The 18,722-nt window shown below is 64.9% G+C and overlaps 4 protein-coding genes across 4 annotated transcripts; 1 reads left to right on the plus strand and 3 right to left on the minus strand.

The window, feature by feature from the left end:
* Positions 1 to 660: 660 nt before the first annotated feature.
* EMIHUDRAFT_238402 (hypothetical protein) lies at positions 661 to 1,902 on the minus strand (the record flags this gene model as incomplete). Its single annotated transcript, XM_005776853.1, has 2 exons — positions 661 to 753; positions 817 to 1,902. The coding sequence occupies 2 exons, from the start codon at positions 1,900 to 1,902 to the stop codon at positions 661 to 663; spliced, it is 1,179 nt and encodes a 392-aa protein (XP_005776910.1).
* Positions 1,903 to 2,675: 773 nt separating this feature from the next.
* On the minus strand, positions 2,676 to 3,142 carry EMIHUDRAFT_238403 (hypothetical protein; the record flags this gene model as incomplete). Its single annotated transcript, XM_005776854.1, has 2 exons — positions 2,676 to 3,006; positions 3,138 to 3,142. The coding sequence occupies 2 exons, from the start codon at positions 3,140 to 3,142 to the stop codon at positions 2,676 to 2,678; spliced, it is 336 nt and encodes a 111-aa protein (XP_005776911.1).
* Positions 3,143 to 5,250: 2,108 nt separating this feature from the next.
* EMIHUDRAFT_74095 (hypothetical protein) lies at positions 5,251 to 6,264 on the minus strand (the record flags this gene model as incomplete). Its single annotated transcript, XM_005776855.1, has 3 exons — positions 5,251 to 5,515; positions 5,644 to 5,911; positions 6,036 to 6,264. The coding sequence occupies 3 exons, from the start codon at positions 6,262 to 6,264 to the stop codon at positions 5,251 to 5,253; spliced, it is 762 nt and encodes a 253-aa protein (XP_005776912.1).
* Positions 6,265 to 16,248: 9,984 nt separating this feature from the next.
* EMIHUDRAFT_558112 (putative DNA repair protein DNA polymerase, kappa) lies at positions 16,249 to 18,479 on the plus strand (the record flags this gene model as incomplete). The annotated part of the gene is made up of 4 exons (XM_005776887.1): positions 16,249 to 16,897; positions 16,928 to 17,081; positions 17,502 to 17,890; positions 18,202 to 18,479. Coding segments are annotated over 4 exons (1,470 nt in total), but the record flags the coding sequence as incomplete, so codon positions are not given.
* Between the last annotated feature and the right edge of the window lie 243 nt (positions 18,480 to 18,722).

The raw sequence follows: 18,722 nt of genomic DNA on the forward strand, positions 1-18,722 counted from the left end.
ATGGCTAAAATCGCGCTTATCGGAGCCTCCGGCAATGCCGGGTCCCGCATTTTGAAGGAACTTTCCGACCGGGGACATCAGGTGACGGCAATCGCCCGCAATCCCGAAAAGATCGCCAGCCTGCTGAATGTGGTGGCAAAGAAGGGCGATATTTTTGATCAGGCGGGGGTTTATTACATACTGAATGGTGTCGCAGCTGCCTCTGGAAGGCACCGAGAGGTACATTTTTCGCGCAATGGTCAAAATCAAGGTTTTGTAACGCGAGCTGTGCCACAGTGAAATGGCACTAGCCCTGGCAGACTCTCTCTCTCTCACGTCTCAGCTCTCTCACTCTCTCTCTTCACACTTCAGACACACACAAGTCACACACACACACACACACACACACACACACACACACACACACACACGGTCTCTCTCTCAGTACAGAGGTATGTAAAAAAGATTATATGTGGAACGCGCGTGAAAAAGGTGTGTGTGGTACACACTACCCCTTTACACAGAGAGCACAAACTGAAAGCACGACGGTGGTACTAGTTTTATTACTGGTGCGCTGAGCCCCCCCCCAAATTCCTTTGTCGGAGAGGTGTTTCGACCCCGGGACCCCCCCCCACCCCCCGCGGCATACAGCTCACTCTCTCCCTCACACGGCCCACACGATCAACTCGCGCCGTCGCCGCCGCGCCGCGCTCGCTTGAGGTAGTAGAAGGGCTCCGCGACACGCGCTGCGAGATGCTTGGGCCGCCGCCGGTTCTCAATCACGTCTGTGGAAGCGGCGGCGGCGGCGGCGGCGCGCTCCTGCATGAGCTGGCCGACCCGGTTGTAGACGTCGGCGCTGACGGTGCCAGCCGCGCGCAGGTTGCAGCGCAGCAGCTCACTCCTCCTTTCTGCGAAGGCGAGCACGGCCTCCGAGCCGATGCTGGACGAGAAGCCGACGTCGAGGGCGGAGAGGCGGGGCAGCGCACCGCTCTGCTCGCTTGCCTCGAGGAGCCCGCCGAGGCGCAAGCCTCGCAGACTGAGCGAGCGGAGGGACATGGCGCTTCGCAGGAGCGCCGCCACGTCTCTGCCCTCGACGCGGCTGCACCAGCTCAGGTCGAGCTCGGCGAGCGATGCCGCGAACCAAGAGGCGTCGGCGAAGGAGGCGCCGCGGAGCTGGCGGCAGCCGTCGAGGCGGAGCGAGAGGAGGTCGGGGCAGCCGTCCGTGGGTCGGAGGTCGGCGAGGGAGGAGCAGGCCTCGAGGCAGACGGCCTTTGCCGAGGGAGGCAGCCGGACGGTGCGGAGGCGGGCCATGCCGGAGGCGGCGAGCGAGCAGACGCGCTGTGCGCGGCTGAGGTCGAGGACGAGGAGGGAGCTCTTCAGGCTCACACGAGGCAGCTCGCGGAGGGGAGGCGGGGCGATGGGAGGCGCCGCGAGCGGCGCGGCAGAGAGCACGCCGTCGGAGAGGCCGAGGCACGAGCAGTCCGGAGCGAGACCGACCGGAAGCAAGTGGCGGCTCTCGTCTCGCGCACTGCGCCGCATGCGCGCAGTGCCGCAGACGTCCACGCCTCCGTCCGCATCCGAGAGGGACACCTCTCCGCAGAGCGAGAACTTCTCACTCTCTGGGTGGAGAGCGCTGTACAAGGGCAGCACGCGGCCCTTGACTCGCATGGCGTGGCTAGCGCGGCTCAAAGGATTATCACTCTTGCGGACCTGCAGTTTCACGCTGGCCTCGTAGAGCAGCCCGGCGGCCCGGCTGCTGAGCTGGACCTCGAGCACTGCAGCGTTGACGACAAGGAGCCGCGCACAGCCACAGGTCGAGCCGAGGGCTAGTCGGGAGCACACGTCCAGCCGGCGGGCGATTGCGAGCAGCAGCTCAGCGGGTAAGGAGAAGAGGTCTGGGTCAGAGGGCGTACGCGGCGGCATCTTCGAGAGAGCCACACTAGATTACAACTGTAGTCCACGTGTGTTGATTCCTGAACCGTCTCCAGCTACGCCCCCCCCCCCGCCCCCCCCCCGCTAACTCGTGACCTTTGAGTCTTTGTACTCGAGTAGTCTTGCCACAGTTTCCGCTCTGAGGTTAGCTGCGGGTTCAGCTCGACCCAGCTAGAGCTGTGTCGGCGCGCGGCGGCCTGCCGGACTCGCAGGAGAGGTGCCTCTGCGCCACACCCGTGAGCCGTGTGCCGTGTGGGGGACAAAACACAATGATCTCGACCCGCTCGACCGATTTGAAGAGAACGTAAGAGAATCTCTCCGATTTTGTGGGCCTCTAAGCCCTCACCGTGTGAGAGAGATTTTTAGCAATACCAAACAACTCTAACACGGACTCACACGTGTGTGAGAGGTGACAGGCGTGGAGGTGCGGTGTGCTGCGAGAGAGACTGACTCTCAGCTCACGAGGCGGCGCGCCGTTCTGCGCGTTCAAACTCGGAGTCGGACGGCCGCGGCCGTCAAAAGCTCCTCCACGAAATTACAATCCGGCTGTGAACCCAAAAGTCCCCCAACGCCCAACCGAACCGCAACTCACCGTGTGGTACACCCGCGATACGACGGGCAGTATGTCGGTGGGCCACGTGTGTCGGACACTGCTTCTCGGCGACTGTCCCACCACCGCACCAGCGCGTGAGGGGCGCAGCGAGTGCGACCCTTTGTGTCTGAGAACCCTCCCCATGCGTCTCCCGCAAACGTTTGCTCGCGTCTCACTGTCTCGCCAACACTCTCCGTACGTCGTCCGCAAACAAGCGCGCCACACCGGCGGCGGCAAACGCAGCACACATGACTCCATTGAAGGAGCGGAGACCCGAGGTCGAAGACGAGGAGAAGCGCGGGCTGTGTGACAGGTAGAAGAAGTAGCCCGAGAGGCTGAACATGGCGCCGCTGCCCACGAGCTTGCACTCCAAGCAATCCTCGCTGTCGGCACCGCCTGCCATGGTCAGCGCTGCTGCGGCAGGAACGCTGGGCAGCGAGGCTGCGAAGTCCGGCGAGGGCACGGCGTCGAGGGCTGGAGTCGCCACCACGCACTCGCGACCCCTGCGTCGGGAAAAAGAAATCAGGCGCACGCCCGTAGCATATATCCCTCATACCAAGGAAGACACCAGATTCCCCGCCCCAAGGTGGTGGTAGGTGGAAGACACAATGTGTCCAATATGATCACATGTCACCACATGGTCGGGTGTCTGCGTCCCACTTACCGGTTGCCGCTACCACTCTAGTCTCTAGAAGTTGACTGTTGTATACGGTAAGTAATCACGACGACGGCCCCGCGCTGCCCTCGTCCGGCGGCGGAGGCGGTGGCTGGTCGCTGGGCCCCGCTGCCGCCGCCAGCCGCAGCACCTCGGCGAGGGTCGCAAGCTCGCCCCGCGCCTCCCTCGCCCCCTCCGCCGCCGCCAGCCCCGCCCTCTCCTCCAGCCGCGCCGCCCGCTCGCCGACCGCCTCCACCAGGTCTGCCCGAGCCATCGCCTCGGCCGCCTCAACACCGAGCGACTTCTCTCCCACCCACGACACGAGCCGCGCCACCGAGCGGCGCGCCTGGTCGCGGTCCCGCCGCGCCACCGCAACCTCCACCGCCGCGCGGTGCAGGAGGCGCCTGCACAGGCTCACGGCGGCTGCAGACGCCTCGGCGGCCGACGCCTCGGCGGCCGCCTCCTCCCCGCCCCGAGCGGCCGCCTCCTCGAGCCGCTCGAGTCGCCGCGAGAGGTTCGAGGAGAGGTCGGAGGGGAGGGCGGCGGGCCCCCCTGCCCCCTCGGCGCGTCCCTCCCGATGCGCCTAACCGCGGGCAAGGGAAGCGAATCGCGGGAGGAGCCGCAGGCGCGCGCGTCTCACCAGCATGTGCGTCGCCGCCTGCGCCTCGAGACGCGCGAGATCGCGCCTCGCCTCGGCCTCCGACACCGCGCGCTCCTTCGCCTCCCGCTCCGCCGCCCGCGTCGCCTGAGGACGGTGCCATCGAGGTGGCGGTTCGTGGAAGGCTTGGGCGAGCGCTGCCTCCAGCCCCCCTCCCCGAGGGCGGCCTGCTCCGCAGCCTCGAGCAGGGCGCGCGAGGCGGCCGCCCGCTCCTCCGCGTCGGCGCGCAGGGCAGCGACGGCCCGCTCCGCCGCCCCCCGCGCCTCCGCCTCCCTGTCTGCCTCCGCCTCCGCCTCGGAGTAGCTCCGGCGCGCCTCGGCCAGCTGCGCCTCGAGCTCGTCCCGCTGCGCCTCGAGCTCTCCCGCCCGCGCGGAGGCGGACTCCCAGCGGTGCTGCACCTCCGCCGCGTCAGCACGCACCCGGGCCAGCTCAGCCTTCGAGGCCGCCGCCGCTGCCGCCTCGCGCCGCGATGCTGCCACCTCTGCAAGCGCCGACCGCAGCGACGCCTCGAGGTCGGCGAGCCGCGTTGCCGCAGCCTCGTCCCTCTGCTGGGCGGCGTGGAGGGCTTGCGTCATCTCGACCTCGCGCTCGAACTTCTCGCGAACCGCCGCCTCTGCACGAGCGGCGGCCGCCTCGGCCGACCGGCGCCGTGTCTCGGAGAGGGCGGCGGCTTGCCTCGCCTCGGTGCACGCCCTCGCCAGCAGCTCAAAGCGCGAGAGGAGAGCCTGCGCGACGGCGGTGTGACCTGCGGCCAGGTCCGCGCCCTGCAGAGGGACGATGCTTGGCGAATCGAGCATAGACGCGGGCTCGGCAATGTGAGGCGGCTGCCACTGCCACGGCTCGACGGCACTGCCAATCCACCTGGCGTGGTGTAGCGCCGCTGAGCTCACGCGAGCCTGCTTTTTGCGCAGCGCAAAGGTGTCGGCGGCAGCGTCGGAGAGCGAGGCGGTGCCCTTCCAGGCCCAGGCTCGCTGTGTCGCTCGCTGTGGCGGCATTCAAGCGTCGGCTGGCGATCCACGCTGCTATTCACAGCACAAGTGTAAGGTGCCTATATGGGCTTCCAGTATCGGACCTTCAAGACATGCGCTTTTGGCCGGTGGCCTCCTCGGACAACAAGCCCTCGCGGCTCGCGCTCGCCCCTCGCCGGGGTTCGAGCACATGCGCAGCGAAAAGCACTGTGAAAAAGTGAGGCGTGGTCTGTACTCGCCAGAAGCGTCGGTCCAACTCGCGCTCGCCAAAAAGAATTTACCACCGTTTAACTGAGGCCATGGTGGCGTGCCGCGCACGTCTAGCCAAGGGGGCCTACCTCTTCAAAAAAGCAGGGCCCCGGCCGCGCCTATGCGGGCGCGGCGCAACACGCCGCGGTCCGGGTTTTGGCGGGATCGGCCTCGGCGCGCGGCACTGCTGCGAACAAACGCTCGGCGCGGCGTTGGCTCACTTCTTCACGTAGTTGACGATGCGCCCAAAGGAGTCCGCCTTGAGGCTGGCGCCGCCGACGAGGGCGCCGTCGATGTCGGCGCACGCCATCAGGTCGTCGACGTTGTTGTCGTTGACCGAGCCACCGTACTGGATCACCACCGCGTCGGCAACCTCCTGGCTGTAGTTCTCGACGAACCAGCTGCGGATGTACGCGTGCGTCTCCTGCGCCACCTCGGGCGTCGCCGTGAGGCCGGTGCCGATGGCCCACACCGGCTCGTACCTGCAGCCGGAGGGGGGGCGAGGGGCGAGGTGAGGGGCGACCCGCGGCGTCTGCGCCGGGCGGTGCGGCGTCGGGGAGAGGAGGGGGTGGGGGGTGGCGCGGCGAGGGGCGGCGAGGGCGGCGCTCACGCGATGACGATGTCCTTCATCATCGCCGCGTCCACCCCCGCCAGTCCCTCGGAGAGCTGCGTGGCGCAAACGTTGAACGTCTCGCCGGACTCGCGCTCCTCCTTGAGCTCGCCGATGCAGAGGATGGCCTTGAGCCCGCCCGCCAGGATCTTGAGCACCTTCTTGTTCACGTCCGCGTCCGAGTCGCCGAAGACCGCCCGCCGCTCAGAGTGGCCGGCCAGCACATAGTCGGAGCCGACGCTCTTGATCATCGAGGTCGAGATCGCGCCTGCGAGGGAGCGGCCGCCGGTCGCTCCCGGTGCTCCGGCCGGCCAGCTCTCCTCTCCCGAGGGCGGCGGGCGGCGGGGGCGGCGCAGCGCTCCGGCGCGAGGCGGCGAGGGCGGCTCTCTCACCCGTGAAGGCGCCCGCGTCCTCCCAGTGGCAGTCCTGCGCGCCGAGGCCGACCTTGCCGCCAGCCAGCGCCTCCTTGACCGGAATCAGGAACGGGGACGGCACGCACACCGCCACGTCGACGCCGGACGCCTTGTCCGCCTCTGCAGAGACGGCCTTCGCGAGCGCCACAGCCTCGTCGAGGTCCGTGTTCATCTTCCAGTTGCCCGCCATGAGCGGAGTGCGCGCCATCATGGCCGGCCCGCCGGCGGAGCGGGTGCCGATGGCGGCGCGGCCACTGGGCACGCCCACCTGGTAGGACAGCGTTAGCGAGAGGGTGGAGAGCATCGCACGATCTGGCTGCAGCGTACCAAGAAACTACCGACTTCGGATTTTTATGTAGCAGCGAGCGGCGAAGGAGTGCTCCGCTGGGTCACGCCACGGGGGCCCGCCGCCTCAGATGCGACTTTCGGATGCGGTAGGGCTTGCACGAGCGCCTGTTCAGTCTCCGCTAGACCGAACTGGGGGCGGGCCCTGCTATATAAAATTGAGCTTGGGTAGGCACCTTCGAGGCCAAAGTACAGAGAAGAAAGTCGACGGCCAAAGTACCGGCGAAAAAAAAGCGTCGTACAATACTGCTGCACTTGGGGTGGGACGACGGGGGTAGACCGTGCTGTTGCTGTGAACAGCTGGGGCACGCGCCTTATCTGGCCCGGCCCCTTGGGGACTTGCGGCTCGGATGCGACCTCTAACCGCGGGTCGCAGACCGTGCTCTCGGTGTCCGATGACATGGCGCCTCTTCACGATCAGCACGCCAGTCTGTTCACACCTCTCTTCTGTTCACTTCACGGAGTGACAGGGGTTCGTTACCCAGTTTAAGAAAGGCTTCAAGAAAACACACACACAGAAAAACACCCTCATTTACAAACGACCGGAGCCAGCGCGCTTGTGGCTTCCACTCACAAGCACGCTTTTCCACGTCTCCGTCCCCGCTCTACCTAAGGCTTGCCGCTCGAACCAATGGCGGTGGGGACGGAGGTGTCGCCTCCGTCCCCGCCGTGGAGGCAGCGCCTCTCTCCCCGCTCGACCTATAGCGGTCGGCGGACTCGAGTTCGAGTGGGGACGGCGGCTCATATTGCTAAATATAAAATTCCCCCACCCGGGTGGGGGAACATAAAAATACCTCAGGGTGCTGTGCGGGTGTGAATGCAAGAGCGCTGCGCTGAGAACGAGCAGCTCACCCCCTCAGTGGCTAGCTGGTGTACGCGGCGCGTTCCTGCTGTACATCCTAGCCGCTGCACATGCTTGGCTCGTTCCTGGCCATCTTCATGCATGCATCTGCTGGTACGGTGACGCAACCTCCGTCTGCTCACCACCTCAATCACGTGGGTGGGCGTCGGCGAGTGGTCACTCGGCGCTACGACACGACGAATGCGCGCAGGGGGTGAAAGACAGCCGCTGTCAGTGGCTTCGTGAAAAGGTCGGCCACTTGCCCCTGCGTTCGGATGTGGGTGAGCCTAACGCGCTTCGTATCCTTCACTTGCTCGCGCAGGAAGGCGATCTGAGTCGCCACATGTCGCATGCGTTTCGAGGAGGTGTTGCCCTCGCTAAGGAGCACGGCCGCCCTATTGTCGCAGAAGAGCGGCATTGTGCATCCGAGGTCCGACTTATTGCCCTTGTAGTCGGGTAGGTCCTCGGCCATGAACTTGATGGTGTCCGAGACCGCGATGGCCGCTTGTGTGGCCTTGGTCGCAATGGCATACTCGCCTTCGGACGATGAGGTGGGCGTGGACTTAAGGCGTCCAGCGTGTGCAGAGACAGGCCCATTGCACACAAAAATCACGTATCCCGCCTGAGGCTTTTCCCCGCCATGAGAGGTGTCCGAGAAGATGATCGGCACGAACCTGTCGTAGTCGAAGCTGGCTAAGTCGGCATGCTCTACGATGTGATCGGCGAGGTTGCCATCCGCCTCGCGGCGATAGGTGATCGTCTTGTCCCTGGTCTTGTCCAGGTAAGCGAGGACGCCAAGGGCAACGTTGAAATGGCGCTCCCCGCCCCCCTTTAGGAACTTTGAGAGCATCGAGTAGGCGTAGCCAATGTCTGGTCGGGAGATGTTGGCCAACCACCCTATCTTGCCAACAATTTCGGCGTATCGTGGGTGCATCATCTCACCCTCTTCGAGGTGGGTGAGATTGGTGATGTCGTCGTTGCACGGTACGGCGCGCTTACTGGGGCGGGGGTCGTCGCCCAGGAACTCCTTGACGGTATCTTGAATGAAGAGCTTTTGGTGAAAGCTAACGGTGCCTTGCTCTAGGTCCTGCTCGACGGCAGAACCGAACACCCAGGTGAGTGGGCCATTGTCGCGCAATGTGAATCGCTCTTGGAGCATGCTCACAAACGCATCGCGAAAGTCTTGGTTGGAGCAGGCGATCACGATGTCGTCAACGTACACGACGAAGAGCAGGGTGTTGCCGCCTTTGGAGTACCGCCACAGGCACGGGTCAACGACGCACTGGATGGCGTTGATGGAGAGTAGGAACGATCGGAGCGTCTCTTCCCAGAGTGCTCCGCTCTGCTTCAGACCGTAGATGGCCTTGACCAATCGTAGTCCACGCTCGGGACGCCCCCTCTTGCGCGTGTGATCACCAGTGTATTTGAAGGTGTAGTCGAATCCGTCACCCTCAAAGTGCCATCCGGCAGGAAAGCGCATGTAGATCTGGACGCCCCCTTCGATGTAGCCGTTGAGGTAAGCCGTCTTGATGTCAAGACTCGTAAGGGCGAGGTCGTTGCCTGCGGCTATCGCCATAAGTAGCCGCAGCGTCTCATATCGAACCGTGTTGCTGAACGTGTTGAAGTAATGTTCGCCCAGCCGCTGCATGAAGCCTCGAGCGCAGACGCGCGTCTTCCAGCGGTCTGGGCGGCCGTTCTCATCACGTTTGACATCTCGCACAACTGTTGGGTCGATGACATGGACGCCGGCGGGGATGTCCTCTACGGAGAACGTCTTATTTTGTTGGAGTGCCGTTAGCTCCTCAGTGTATGACGGCATCCATTTCTCTTTGTCAGGGCCCGTTAGGGCAGACTTGCAGCTTGGGGGGATGCCGACCGTGTATGTGACGTCGGGGTCATCGCCTCGTAACATCTTCTGCTTGGTGATGAACTGCTCGATCGCTTCCTCGTCACCGTCTTCGAGAGCCTCACTGAGCTCCTCGAAGTCTGTCCTGTGCATGCGCATTGTATGCGTCATGTTCGCAGTCACGAGCTGCGCGCCGTCCACCCCCTCAGCCGAGGCTTGGGGTGTAGGCTGCTGGCTGTCATGGCGCCCAGCGACGCTCGCCCAAGTCACGTCAGTACCTTTGGGCCCTCCGGGCACGGCGGTCACCCTGGGCGGTGGGACCGGAGTTGCCCAGGTGACATCGTCCCCGGAGGCGCCACCCCCTGGAACAGCTGTCACCCAGGTTGGTGGAAGTGTCGGGTTAGACGACGGGCTGTTGACGGGGCCACCCTTGATGGCGTTGTTGCGAGCGCGCTTGGATATCTTCTTGAGCTGCTTGCTTCTGCCGCCGACTAGCACCCCCTCTGTGGGAAGGCCCCGCGAGGGTGCAGTGGTGCTCCCAGCGTCGGCTCCATCAGCGCTCGCGTCGATTATCGATTGCGTTGTGCCAAAGACAGCGTCGTCGGCGTTCGGGATGGTCGGTCGTACGCCGTCCAGTATGTTTCTGGGTACATCCTCTCGGCGACGCGTATTTGCACGCTTCTACCCGTCTTGGGCGAGGTGACATCGAGCACGTCACCCGGTTTAGCTTTGGCAGGGACTCGGAAGAGTATCACGTCCTTTGCCTGGGGGCGTCCACTCCCCGCGACGATCGGAGGCGCTAGTGATGGCCCTCTGTCGACGCGTCCCTTGGGCGTGAACGACTCGTCTACCCGGATGTTCCGGGTGATCTTGTACTTGCCTTTTGTTAAGTCGTTGGGCGATTCGCTGTCGGGGATGTAAATGACCATTCCACGCGAGTATCGCGCTGGCCCGATGCACCATCCCTCTGTTGCGATTGACTCGAGCTTGGCACGTCCTTGGATAGGCTCGTTGAGTACCCAGGCCCGGCATCCAAACACACGCAGGAAGCGCACGTTTGGCTTGCGCCCTTTTAGACGTTCATAAGGGGTGGTCCAGGCCACATCGCTTGGGTCGGGGCTCGCGCCTTTAATTTTGGATCCGGCTCGGATCGTGCGTCGAGGCGTGATGTTGAGTCGTAGCGCTGCTTGCGTGAGCGCCATCGCCCAGTGGCAGGTAGGGAGTCCGCACTCAAGCAGCATCGCCCTCGCCACCGAACAGAGCCGCCACATCGCCTGTTCGGCGATGGCGTTTTGGTTCGGCGAGTAGGGAGAGCTGGTGGTGTGTTTAATCTCATTCGTGGTGAGGTATTCGGCCAGCGACTTGCTCACGAACTCCCCTCCATTATCAGTGTGTAGTTGGCGACGCTGGCTGATGAAGTACTCCGACATATCTTGCTCGAATCGGGCGTACTGGGCGTCGAGTTCACCCTTTTCTCGCATCGGATATACCATGATGTAGCGCGAGAAGTCGTCGACAAAAACAGCGAGGTACCGATACCCCCCATCTAGACTCGCGGGGAGCGGTCCGAGTAGGTCCGAGTGGACAAGCTCGCCGGGGGCGCGCGACTTCTCAAAACGGGGCGCCTTCTTTGTCTCGGGCGCCCTTCGCATTCGGGATTGTATGCATATGCTACACGAATCCCGATGGCGCTTGGCTTGTTGCGGGGTGAGCTTAAATTCACACCCCGTCGTGACATGTGGCAACATCATCATGGTCGACGCGGGCATATGCCCGTAGCGTCGATGCCACAGGTCGGCTGCATAGGGTAGCGTTGTAGGCGCAGTGGATAGCATTGGCATGACCGGCTGTGACACCGGTACGGATCGTGGGTCGCGCACTGGTCGGATCTTGACCTTCGAGATGTCTCTCGACGTGTCCAGGGTGACTCTTGCATTGTCTATGTGCAGCGTGTCGACTGGCACACCCCCTTGATTGGTTGTGGATATCGTCGATCCGAAGAGCCTCCTGTCCCGGAAGAGGGAGAGGATGTTGGCGTTGAAGTCCGGCACGTAGTAGCCGAGGCGACGGACGCACACCCAGTCGCCTCCTTCGGTCTTGATCTCGAATTCGATCGGGCCGAAGGACTTAGCGCACTCTGAGCTGCCAACTCCTGTCTCCATTCGGGTTCTCGACGGGCGGTGCAGATGTGGCTGCATTATAAACCGCTTGTCGTTGAAGACGTTGTGTCCGCCGCACGAGTCAATGAACAGGTCTGATCCGTGGTGCGCGACGGGCGCGGTGCAGGGCGCGCCCGTTTGCGGCACTGTCGTGTGCACGCTAGCATTACACTCTTCATCCTCAGTCCCCACCTCGAGCGCACGCGCAGGGGGGTTGCGGGGATGACGTTGCGTGTGTATGATGTAGCCCATCCGAGCTGCTAATTCGAACAGCTCGCACAGGTCAGCATTGTCCTCGATGTCGGGACAGCCACTCTCGGGGTAGAGGTGGTAATTCTGCGCGGCGTCGTCCCATGCCGCACAGTAGCGTAGTTTCTCGCAAAGTAGGTTTAGACGGTCAATGATGGCGTCCGGTTCCGGTTCCGGTGCTTCCTGTACCGTCGTCATTCCGTATTCGGGCCCGAGGGTGTCGTCCTCGCAAGCGTTTCGGCGCATAGCCTCGGGCTTGTGCGGGCGGTCTGGTGGGGTGTCCGCCCTCACGTTGGAAGCGGGTGGAGTCTCGGGGCGCTCGCCTTCTTTGTTTGGCTCCTTTGCCTCCTCTGTGGGCGCGTCGCCAGAGCCGGTGCCAGCGCTTGCAGTAGGCGCATGGCAGGTGGTCGATGGGCGAGTGCACATTACTTGTATTCTTGGCTCGCCGCGTCGTGAGGCGTCGCGTGCCTCGCGGCAGGACCTTTCCCACATGTTGTCCAGATAGAAGGCCTCATCGCCTCCAATCGTAGTGCCGAAGCGTCGGCAGTCGACAGTCTTCCCATAGGGGCCCTGGCGCAAATTCATTTTATGCGTGGGGGGGTCGGTGAGGTCAGGGCACCCTTCCGGCCCCCAAAACTCAACGGAAAGCGCGTGTACGCGCTCGGCCAGATCAGCATCTTTCACATAGCCATACACCATGCGCTCAATAGCGTCAATGGCGTCCTTGGTTGAGAGCGCCGAGGCTTCTTCAAAATGGCGCTTGAGCGCTTCCATTGTGCGCTCCTGTTCGTCCGTAGCTGGGTGCGCGGTCGGCATGGTCATCAGGATCCTTGTCTCGACGTCGTCCCAGTCGTCCTCGTTGGGCACGGTTAGCATTTGTGACGATGTCGTGCTCGCCTTCTTCAGCTTCGCCTCAATCTTCTCGCGAATGCGCGGATTTGGGCAGAGCGACGGGTTCTTGTACCAACACATCGATATGCTATGGTCTTGCCCGCACTTCCTGCCGTTGGGGAGGATGAATGGGCAGCTCTGTCTTGGCTTTGGGCACTCGCTTCGGAGGTGTCCCGGCTGACCGCATCGGTGACAGCGGAGGGACGACTTGTCCGACTTGTCCGAGGTGCTCTTGCCAGTCCCGCGGCCAGCTCCTGGCTGCTCATGGCGGCGTTGCCCTTTAGATCCGATCGAGCCACTACCGCGACCATCGTGGCGCTGTGGCCCGCCTCGGCCTTTGCTTGACGGCCCCGAGCCTTTGCCGGGCCGTTCGCGCGGTTTGTCCTGCTTTCTCGGTCCCTGCCCTCCAGGCGCACTGAAGAGCACACGTGTCGCCGGGGCATGGAGTTCAACCGTCCGTGTGAGTTTGCGCTGCATGTTCTCGGTAAGGACATTAATGTGGCGCCTGTAATCGTCAGTTGGCTCCCCGAGCAAGACACGGACACTGTCAATGCAGGAGTCGTACATCCCTGAGGTGTTTGCTTCTACCGATCGCACAAAGCTGTCGTAGAGCTCGACGGCCGAGGGCTTGGGCTCGAGGTCGTCGACGCGGGAAAGCCACTGACTTTTGAAGACCTGTGGGCTCCGCTCGGGCGAGAGACGCATGTCTCTTCTCCGAGTGGCGTTTTCGATTTCGCGATGGCATCCTTAACACACTTGGGTGCCTTGACTTTGCGCATGGTAAATTCGGTCGCACGAAACGGTAACTCATCTCTCGGGACGCCAGACACTCGCCCTAGGGCTCTGGTCTGGCTCATCGACCCGACATCATCAGAATCTCTCGGGAGAACACTAGACATCTCCCCCGGGGGGTCCGCGCTACAGGGGGGGAAGGCGCGCCCGCGCGCGTCGCCGGGTCCTGCCTCATCTCCCCCGGCCCCGCCCCTCGGGACCAATGCAGGGCTCCCAGGGCGCGGCCCCTTCGCCCTCGGCGGCTCAGCGACCGGACCTGTGGGCGAGTGCGGGGTTGGCGTGTGTGGCGGAAGGGCTGGCGTGTGTGGAGGGGCGGGGTGAGCGTACCCCTGGGGGATGGGGTCGTACCGGATGCCGTTGCCGTCCGCCTTGAGGAGGATGTCGTCGACCGCCGCTCCGACGACGAGCGCAAAGAGGCGCTTGAACATTAGCGCCCCCAGCTTGCCGCGCGAGGACGGCTTGGATCCCTCGACCCGGAGGGAGGGCATGCGCGGGAGCGGCACGTCCTCGTTGGCAAACCTCCACTTCTCGACCGTCGTGTAGCCCAGCTGCGTCAGGACGTTCATGATCTCGCCCGCGCAGCGTGAAAGGATCACCATGACCAGGTTGGTCGAATGGGGGCCCTCCTGGAGCAGCTCCTTCAGGCCGCCCGGGCGGGAGAGCATCTTGACCGACCAGATCCCGTCGAGGACGCTGATGTGCACCTCCTTGCGCGGGAACGCGGCGACGAGCTGCTCCAGCTGGTTTGCCCAGATGTTCTTGCCCATCTCGCAGGCGTGCTCGTGCGAGATGGAGTCGGACTCGACGATCTCGAGCTTGCACGGCGGCGGCTTGACGGCCCAGAGGGTGCCGTTGGACACGACCGCGCCCTGCGGGTGTGCGTTCGGGTAGGTGCGGTGAAGCGCGTCCTTGACCGGCTTGTGGTGCGCGACGAGGGAGTAGCCCTCCGCCATGAAGTCGAGGCGCGCCTGCTCCTCCCAGGCGCGGCCCTGGTTGTAGAGCTGCTGGTGCTGATTCTTCAGGGCGGCGACCTCCGCCTGCGCCGCGTTTGCGCGGTGGGCGGCAAGCCCCTTGGGCGGGGTCGGGTCGTCCTCGCGCTCATCGCCCGACTCGGTGCCGGACCCGACCGAGGACTCAACGTCCATAGGCGTCTCGGACTCGTCGTCGGTGGGGCCTATGGTTGGGGAAGAGCAAGCTGTGCTGCCGGAAGCCGCACGGTCGGCGGCGGGTGGTGCACAGCGACCGCCATCGCTTGCGGGCGACTCGCTCCCGGGCGAGTAGGTCGGCGAGGGCCGCGGCGTGTCCTCGCGGAAGGGGCCGTCGACGCGGGAGGCGTTGGCGTGCATGGACATGGCCGAGGGGCTCGTCGCCTGAGTGTTGAGGGGATTGCGTGATTGCGTTGATGAGTGTTCGTTCCCCCCTCGACCGAGATTGGTTGCCTGCGCTTGCGATGGCATGCCGTCGTCGATCGGCACGGGGCAGGGCGAGTCCACTCGGCCATTCATGAATGGGGCGTTGTAGCGGGTAGTCTTGGGTGGTGGCGAGATCGCGGAGGTGCCGAGCGAGTGCTTGTCAAAAATGGCCCCGGACGACCCGACCTCCCCTTCCATTGCCTCGCTGAGCCATCCGCCCTCGAGGGGGTCCTCAAAATGTGAGAAGCGGAAGTCGGTGGAGTTTTGCAAGGTCGGGGGAGTGCAAAGGAAGTCGTAGTCGTCGAGAAGCGGGTCGATGCCCGCGGCCGCCAGGACATCGGGCCAGCGGACCGACTGCAAGTAGTCGTCGGGGTCGAGCGACTTGGCGTTGAAGACATTGATGATGGCCTCGATGTTGATCACCAGGTCGCCATATCGGAAGTGGGGCGGTCCGCTCGACGTGACGATGTGCACGATGTTGTGCAAGGCGCAGTGGGTCAGTCGGAGTGACTCCTCGCACTCGATCTTCTGCGCCCACGAGAGGTTTCCGTGGCTCTCGAAGGCGTCCTCGAGCAGTTGCAAGACAACCTCTTTAGAGACGACGTCGCTCGCGCGGGTCTCCCTCTTGACGTTAGACACGAGCATCAAGAGGCAGCGCGAGAGGTGGTCGTAGAGCTCCGACCGGCAGGTGCTGAAGCAGCCGCAGTAGCGCTCCTTCAGGTTTGCCGCGCATTCGGCGGGGCAAAAGCACTTGAACTGCCGGTGCGTCGAAAAAATCGCGATGGCCGACATTTTGGCGTCATCTCGAACCTCGGGGCACGCGTGGCACAGGCGCTCGAAGAGGACGCCCGATCCGATCGGGATGTCGGCGAGCTCGTTCAGCCAGGCCGAGTTGTGGCCAAGGAATGGCGACTTGGGGCACTCGGCCTTCTTCTTGGCGTCCCATCCGCCGCTACCAAGCTGCTGCACTTGGGGTGGGACGACGGGGGTAGACCGTGCTGTTGCTGTGAACAGCTGGGGCACGCGCCTTATCTGGCCCGGCCCCTTGGGGACTTGCGGCTCGGATGCGACCTCTAACCGCGGGTCGCAGACCGTGCTCTCGGTGTCCGATGACATGGCGCCTCTTCACGATCAGCACGCCAGTCTGTTCACACCTCTCTTCTGTTCACTTCACGGAGTGACAGGGGTTCGTTACCCAGTTTAAGAAAGGCTTCAAGAAAACACACACACAGAAAAACACCCTCATTTACAAACGACCGGAGCCAGCGCGCTTGTGGCTTCCACTCACAAGCACGCTTTTCCACGTCTCCGTCCCCGCTCTACCTAAGGCTTGCCGCTCGAACCAATGGCGGTGGGGACGGAGGTGTCGCCTCCGTCCCCGCCGTGGAGGCAGCGCCTCTCTCCCCGCTCGACCTATAGCGGTCGGCGGACTCGAGTTCGAGTGGGGACGGCGGCTCATATTGCTAAATATAAAATTCCCCCACCCGGGTGGGGGAACATAAAAATACCTCAGGGTGCTGTGCGGGTGTGAATGCAAGAGCGCTGCGCTGAGAACGAGCAGCAATATACCTACGGTCGTTTTTTAGCGCGCTGGCGGCTGGCGGCGGCGGCTGCTCTGGCCACCTCCATCGTTCCATCGCAACCATCCCGTGCACGGATGGCGGCGGTAACCTCGGCGGCTGCGCCCACACAAGGGCACGGCGGCGTGACCAATCCTCCTCTCGGCGGCGCTGTTGCCGGCTCCTCTACACAAGGGCACGGCGGCGTGACCAATCCTCCTCTCGGCGGCGCTGTTGCCGGCTCCTCTGCCGCCGGCTCCTCCTCTGGCGGCCCCTCCTCTGGCGGCCCCTCCTTCTCGGCCCAGGCCCGCGCGCTGTACGTCTCCTCGTCGGCAAAGGCGGGGATGGACGGTGTCGACAGCGAGAAGATTGCAGAGATTGTGCTTCAGACGGCCGCCAACTCGCCCTTCACCGCGCACCAGCGCAAGCTCGACAGGGCCGTGGACCGGCGTGTCGCGAAGCTGCTCGCCGCCAAGCGCAAGGTCTCGGAGCCCGAGCGCGCCGCCGCCCGCGCGACGGTGGCGGCGCGGCGCGCCGACCTCGAGGCCTCGCGCCGGCTCGAGCGCGTGTGCGTCGTGGTCGACTTTGATCAGTTTTACGCCGCGGTGGCGATGCGCGACCGGCCCGAGCTGGCGGAGAGGCCCCTGGCGGTGGGCGGCGCGCTGGTGCTGACGGCCAACTACGTCGCGCGCCGGTGGGGCGTGCGGAGCGGGCAGCCCGGCTTCGTCGCCAAGGAGCTGTGCCGGCGCGGGAAGGAGTTTGGGATGCCGTCGGTCGAGCTGACGTTTGTGCCGGCCGAGTACGAAAAGTACGCCGAGGTTGCGGCGACGGCGATGGAGGTGTACCGTGAGTACGACCCGGCCGTCTCGTGCGGGATGGGGTACGACGAGTGCTCGCTCGACCTGACGCACTACCTGCGGCGGCGCGTGCGGTGCGGCGTGCCGCGCGAGGGCGAGCCTGGGGGAGTGCGCACCGGTGCGTGATCCGCCGTGCGGTGCTGAGATAGGTTCGGCAGCCACGCGAGGGCGAGCCTGTGTTAATTAAGTGCTAATTAACTGCGAATTAACTGCTGAGATAGGTTCGGCAGCCACGCGAGGGCGAGCCTGGTTAGCGGAGAGGGCTGCGGCTGCCCGGCGGGCGGCGGGGAGGCCGGCGCTGCCCCGCGGCTGGCGCCGCTCTCCTCGCGGTGGGACATGTCCGGCGGGGAGTGGGGGTGGGGCGGCGAGGAGGCGGGCGAGGAGGCGGGCGAGGTCGGCGAGGGCGTGGCAAGCTGGCTGAGCGAGGTGGAGGCGGCGCGAAGGGTGCACGCGCTGGCCGGGCCCGTGGTGTCCGAGATCCGGCGGCGCGTGAGGGACGCGACGGGCGGGCTGACGCTCTCGGCGCGTCGCCGCACTGCTCTCTGCTTCTCGACGTCTGATGAGTGTCTCGTGGCTCCATTTGATCAGGCCGGCATCGCGCCCAACTTTCTGCTCGCAAAGATGGGCGCCGACGTCAACAAGCCGGACGGGCAGCACACCGTCTCGCCGACGGTAGAGGCGGTCCTCGCTTTCCTTTCGGCCACGCCGACGCGCAAGGCGCCCCCGCCCTCGGCCGCACACCACGAGGCTGCCCCGAGGTCATGCGCTACAGCTCGGCTATACCTCGGCATCTCGCGGCTGCATCTCGGCTATATCTCGGCTACACCTCGCGGCTACATCTCGGCTACATCTCGGCTACATCTCGGCTACACCTCGTGGCCAGGTCCCGTTCCTCGGCCGCGTCGCCGAGAAGCTGCTTCAGGAGGTGCTCGGCGTGCGGACCGGCGGAGAGCTGCTCGAGGCTGCGGCCGAGGCGCACTGCCTCTTCTCGCGCGGCAGGGCGCCGAGATATAGCCGAGATATAGCCGAGATATAGCCGAGATATAGCCGAGATACAGCACCGCCTCTTCTCGCGCGGCAGGGCGACACCAGCCGCGGCAGGAGGCGCGAGCCGTGGCGCGTCCACGACACGTCCGGGACGTGTCCCGCAGGCAGACCAGCTGCTGCAGGTGGCGCTCGGCTGGTGCGAGAAAGAGCGGGGCGGCGACGCGGGCGCGATGCAGAAGGGCATCTCCTTCTCCGACACGTTTGGGTCGAGCGACGAGCCTGCGGCGCTGCGCCGCCAGCTGTGGACGATGTGCGAGGGGCTCGGCGCGAGCATGCTGGCCGCGGGGCTGGTTGGCGAGAAGCTCACGCTCCGGCTCAAGGACTCGAGCTTCGAGGTGCGGTCGCGCGCCGCGCCGCGCGGCGCCGCGATCGGCAGCGCGGGCGAGCTGTACGCGCGCGCGCTGCCGCTGTTGGAGAGGGAGCTGAGGCGGGGCGGCGCGGCGGAGGGGGGCGTGCCTGACTCGACTCGCTCCCACGCGCGGCTGCGCCTCCGCTCGATCGGCGTGATGATGACGGGCCTCTCGCGGGTCCGGGCCGCCGCGGGGGCGGAGGGCGGGGGCGGAGGGGGCGGAGGGAGAGGGGCGGGGCCCGGCCGGCTGGACGAGTTGTGGGGGCAGCGCGGGGGCGGGCTGGCGGGTGGGGGGGGCGGGTGTGGGGGGGGCGGGTGC

This window comes from Emiliania huxleyi (genome assembly GCF_000372725.1).
Source record: "Emiliania huxleyi CCMP1516 unplaced genomic scaffold EMIHUscaffold_270, whole genome shotgun sequence".
In the NCBI taxonomy this organism is placed as follows: Eukaryota; Haptophyta; order Isochrysidales; family Noelaerhabdaceae; genus Emiliania; species Emiliania huxleyi.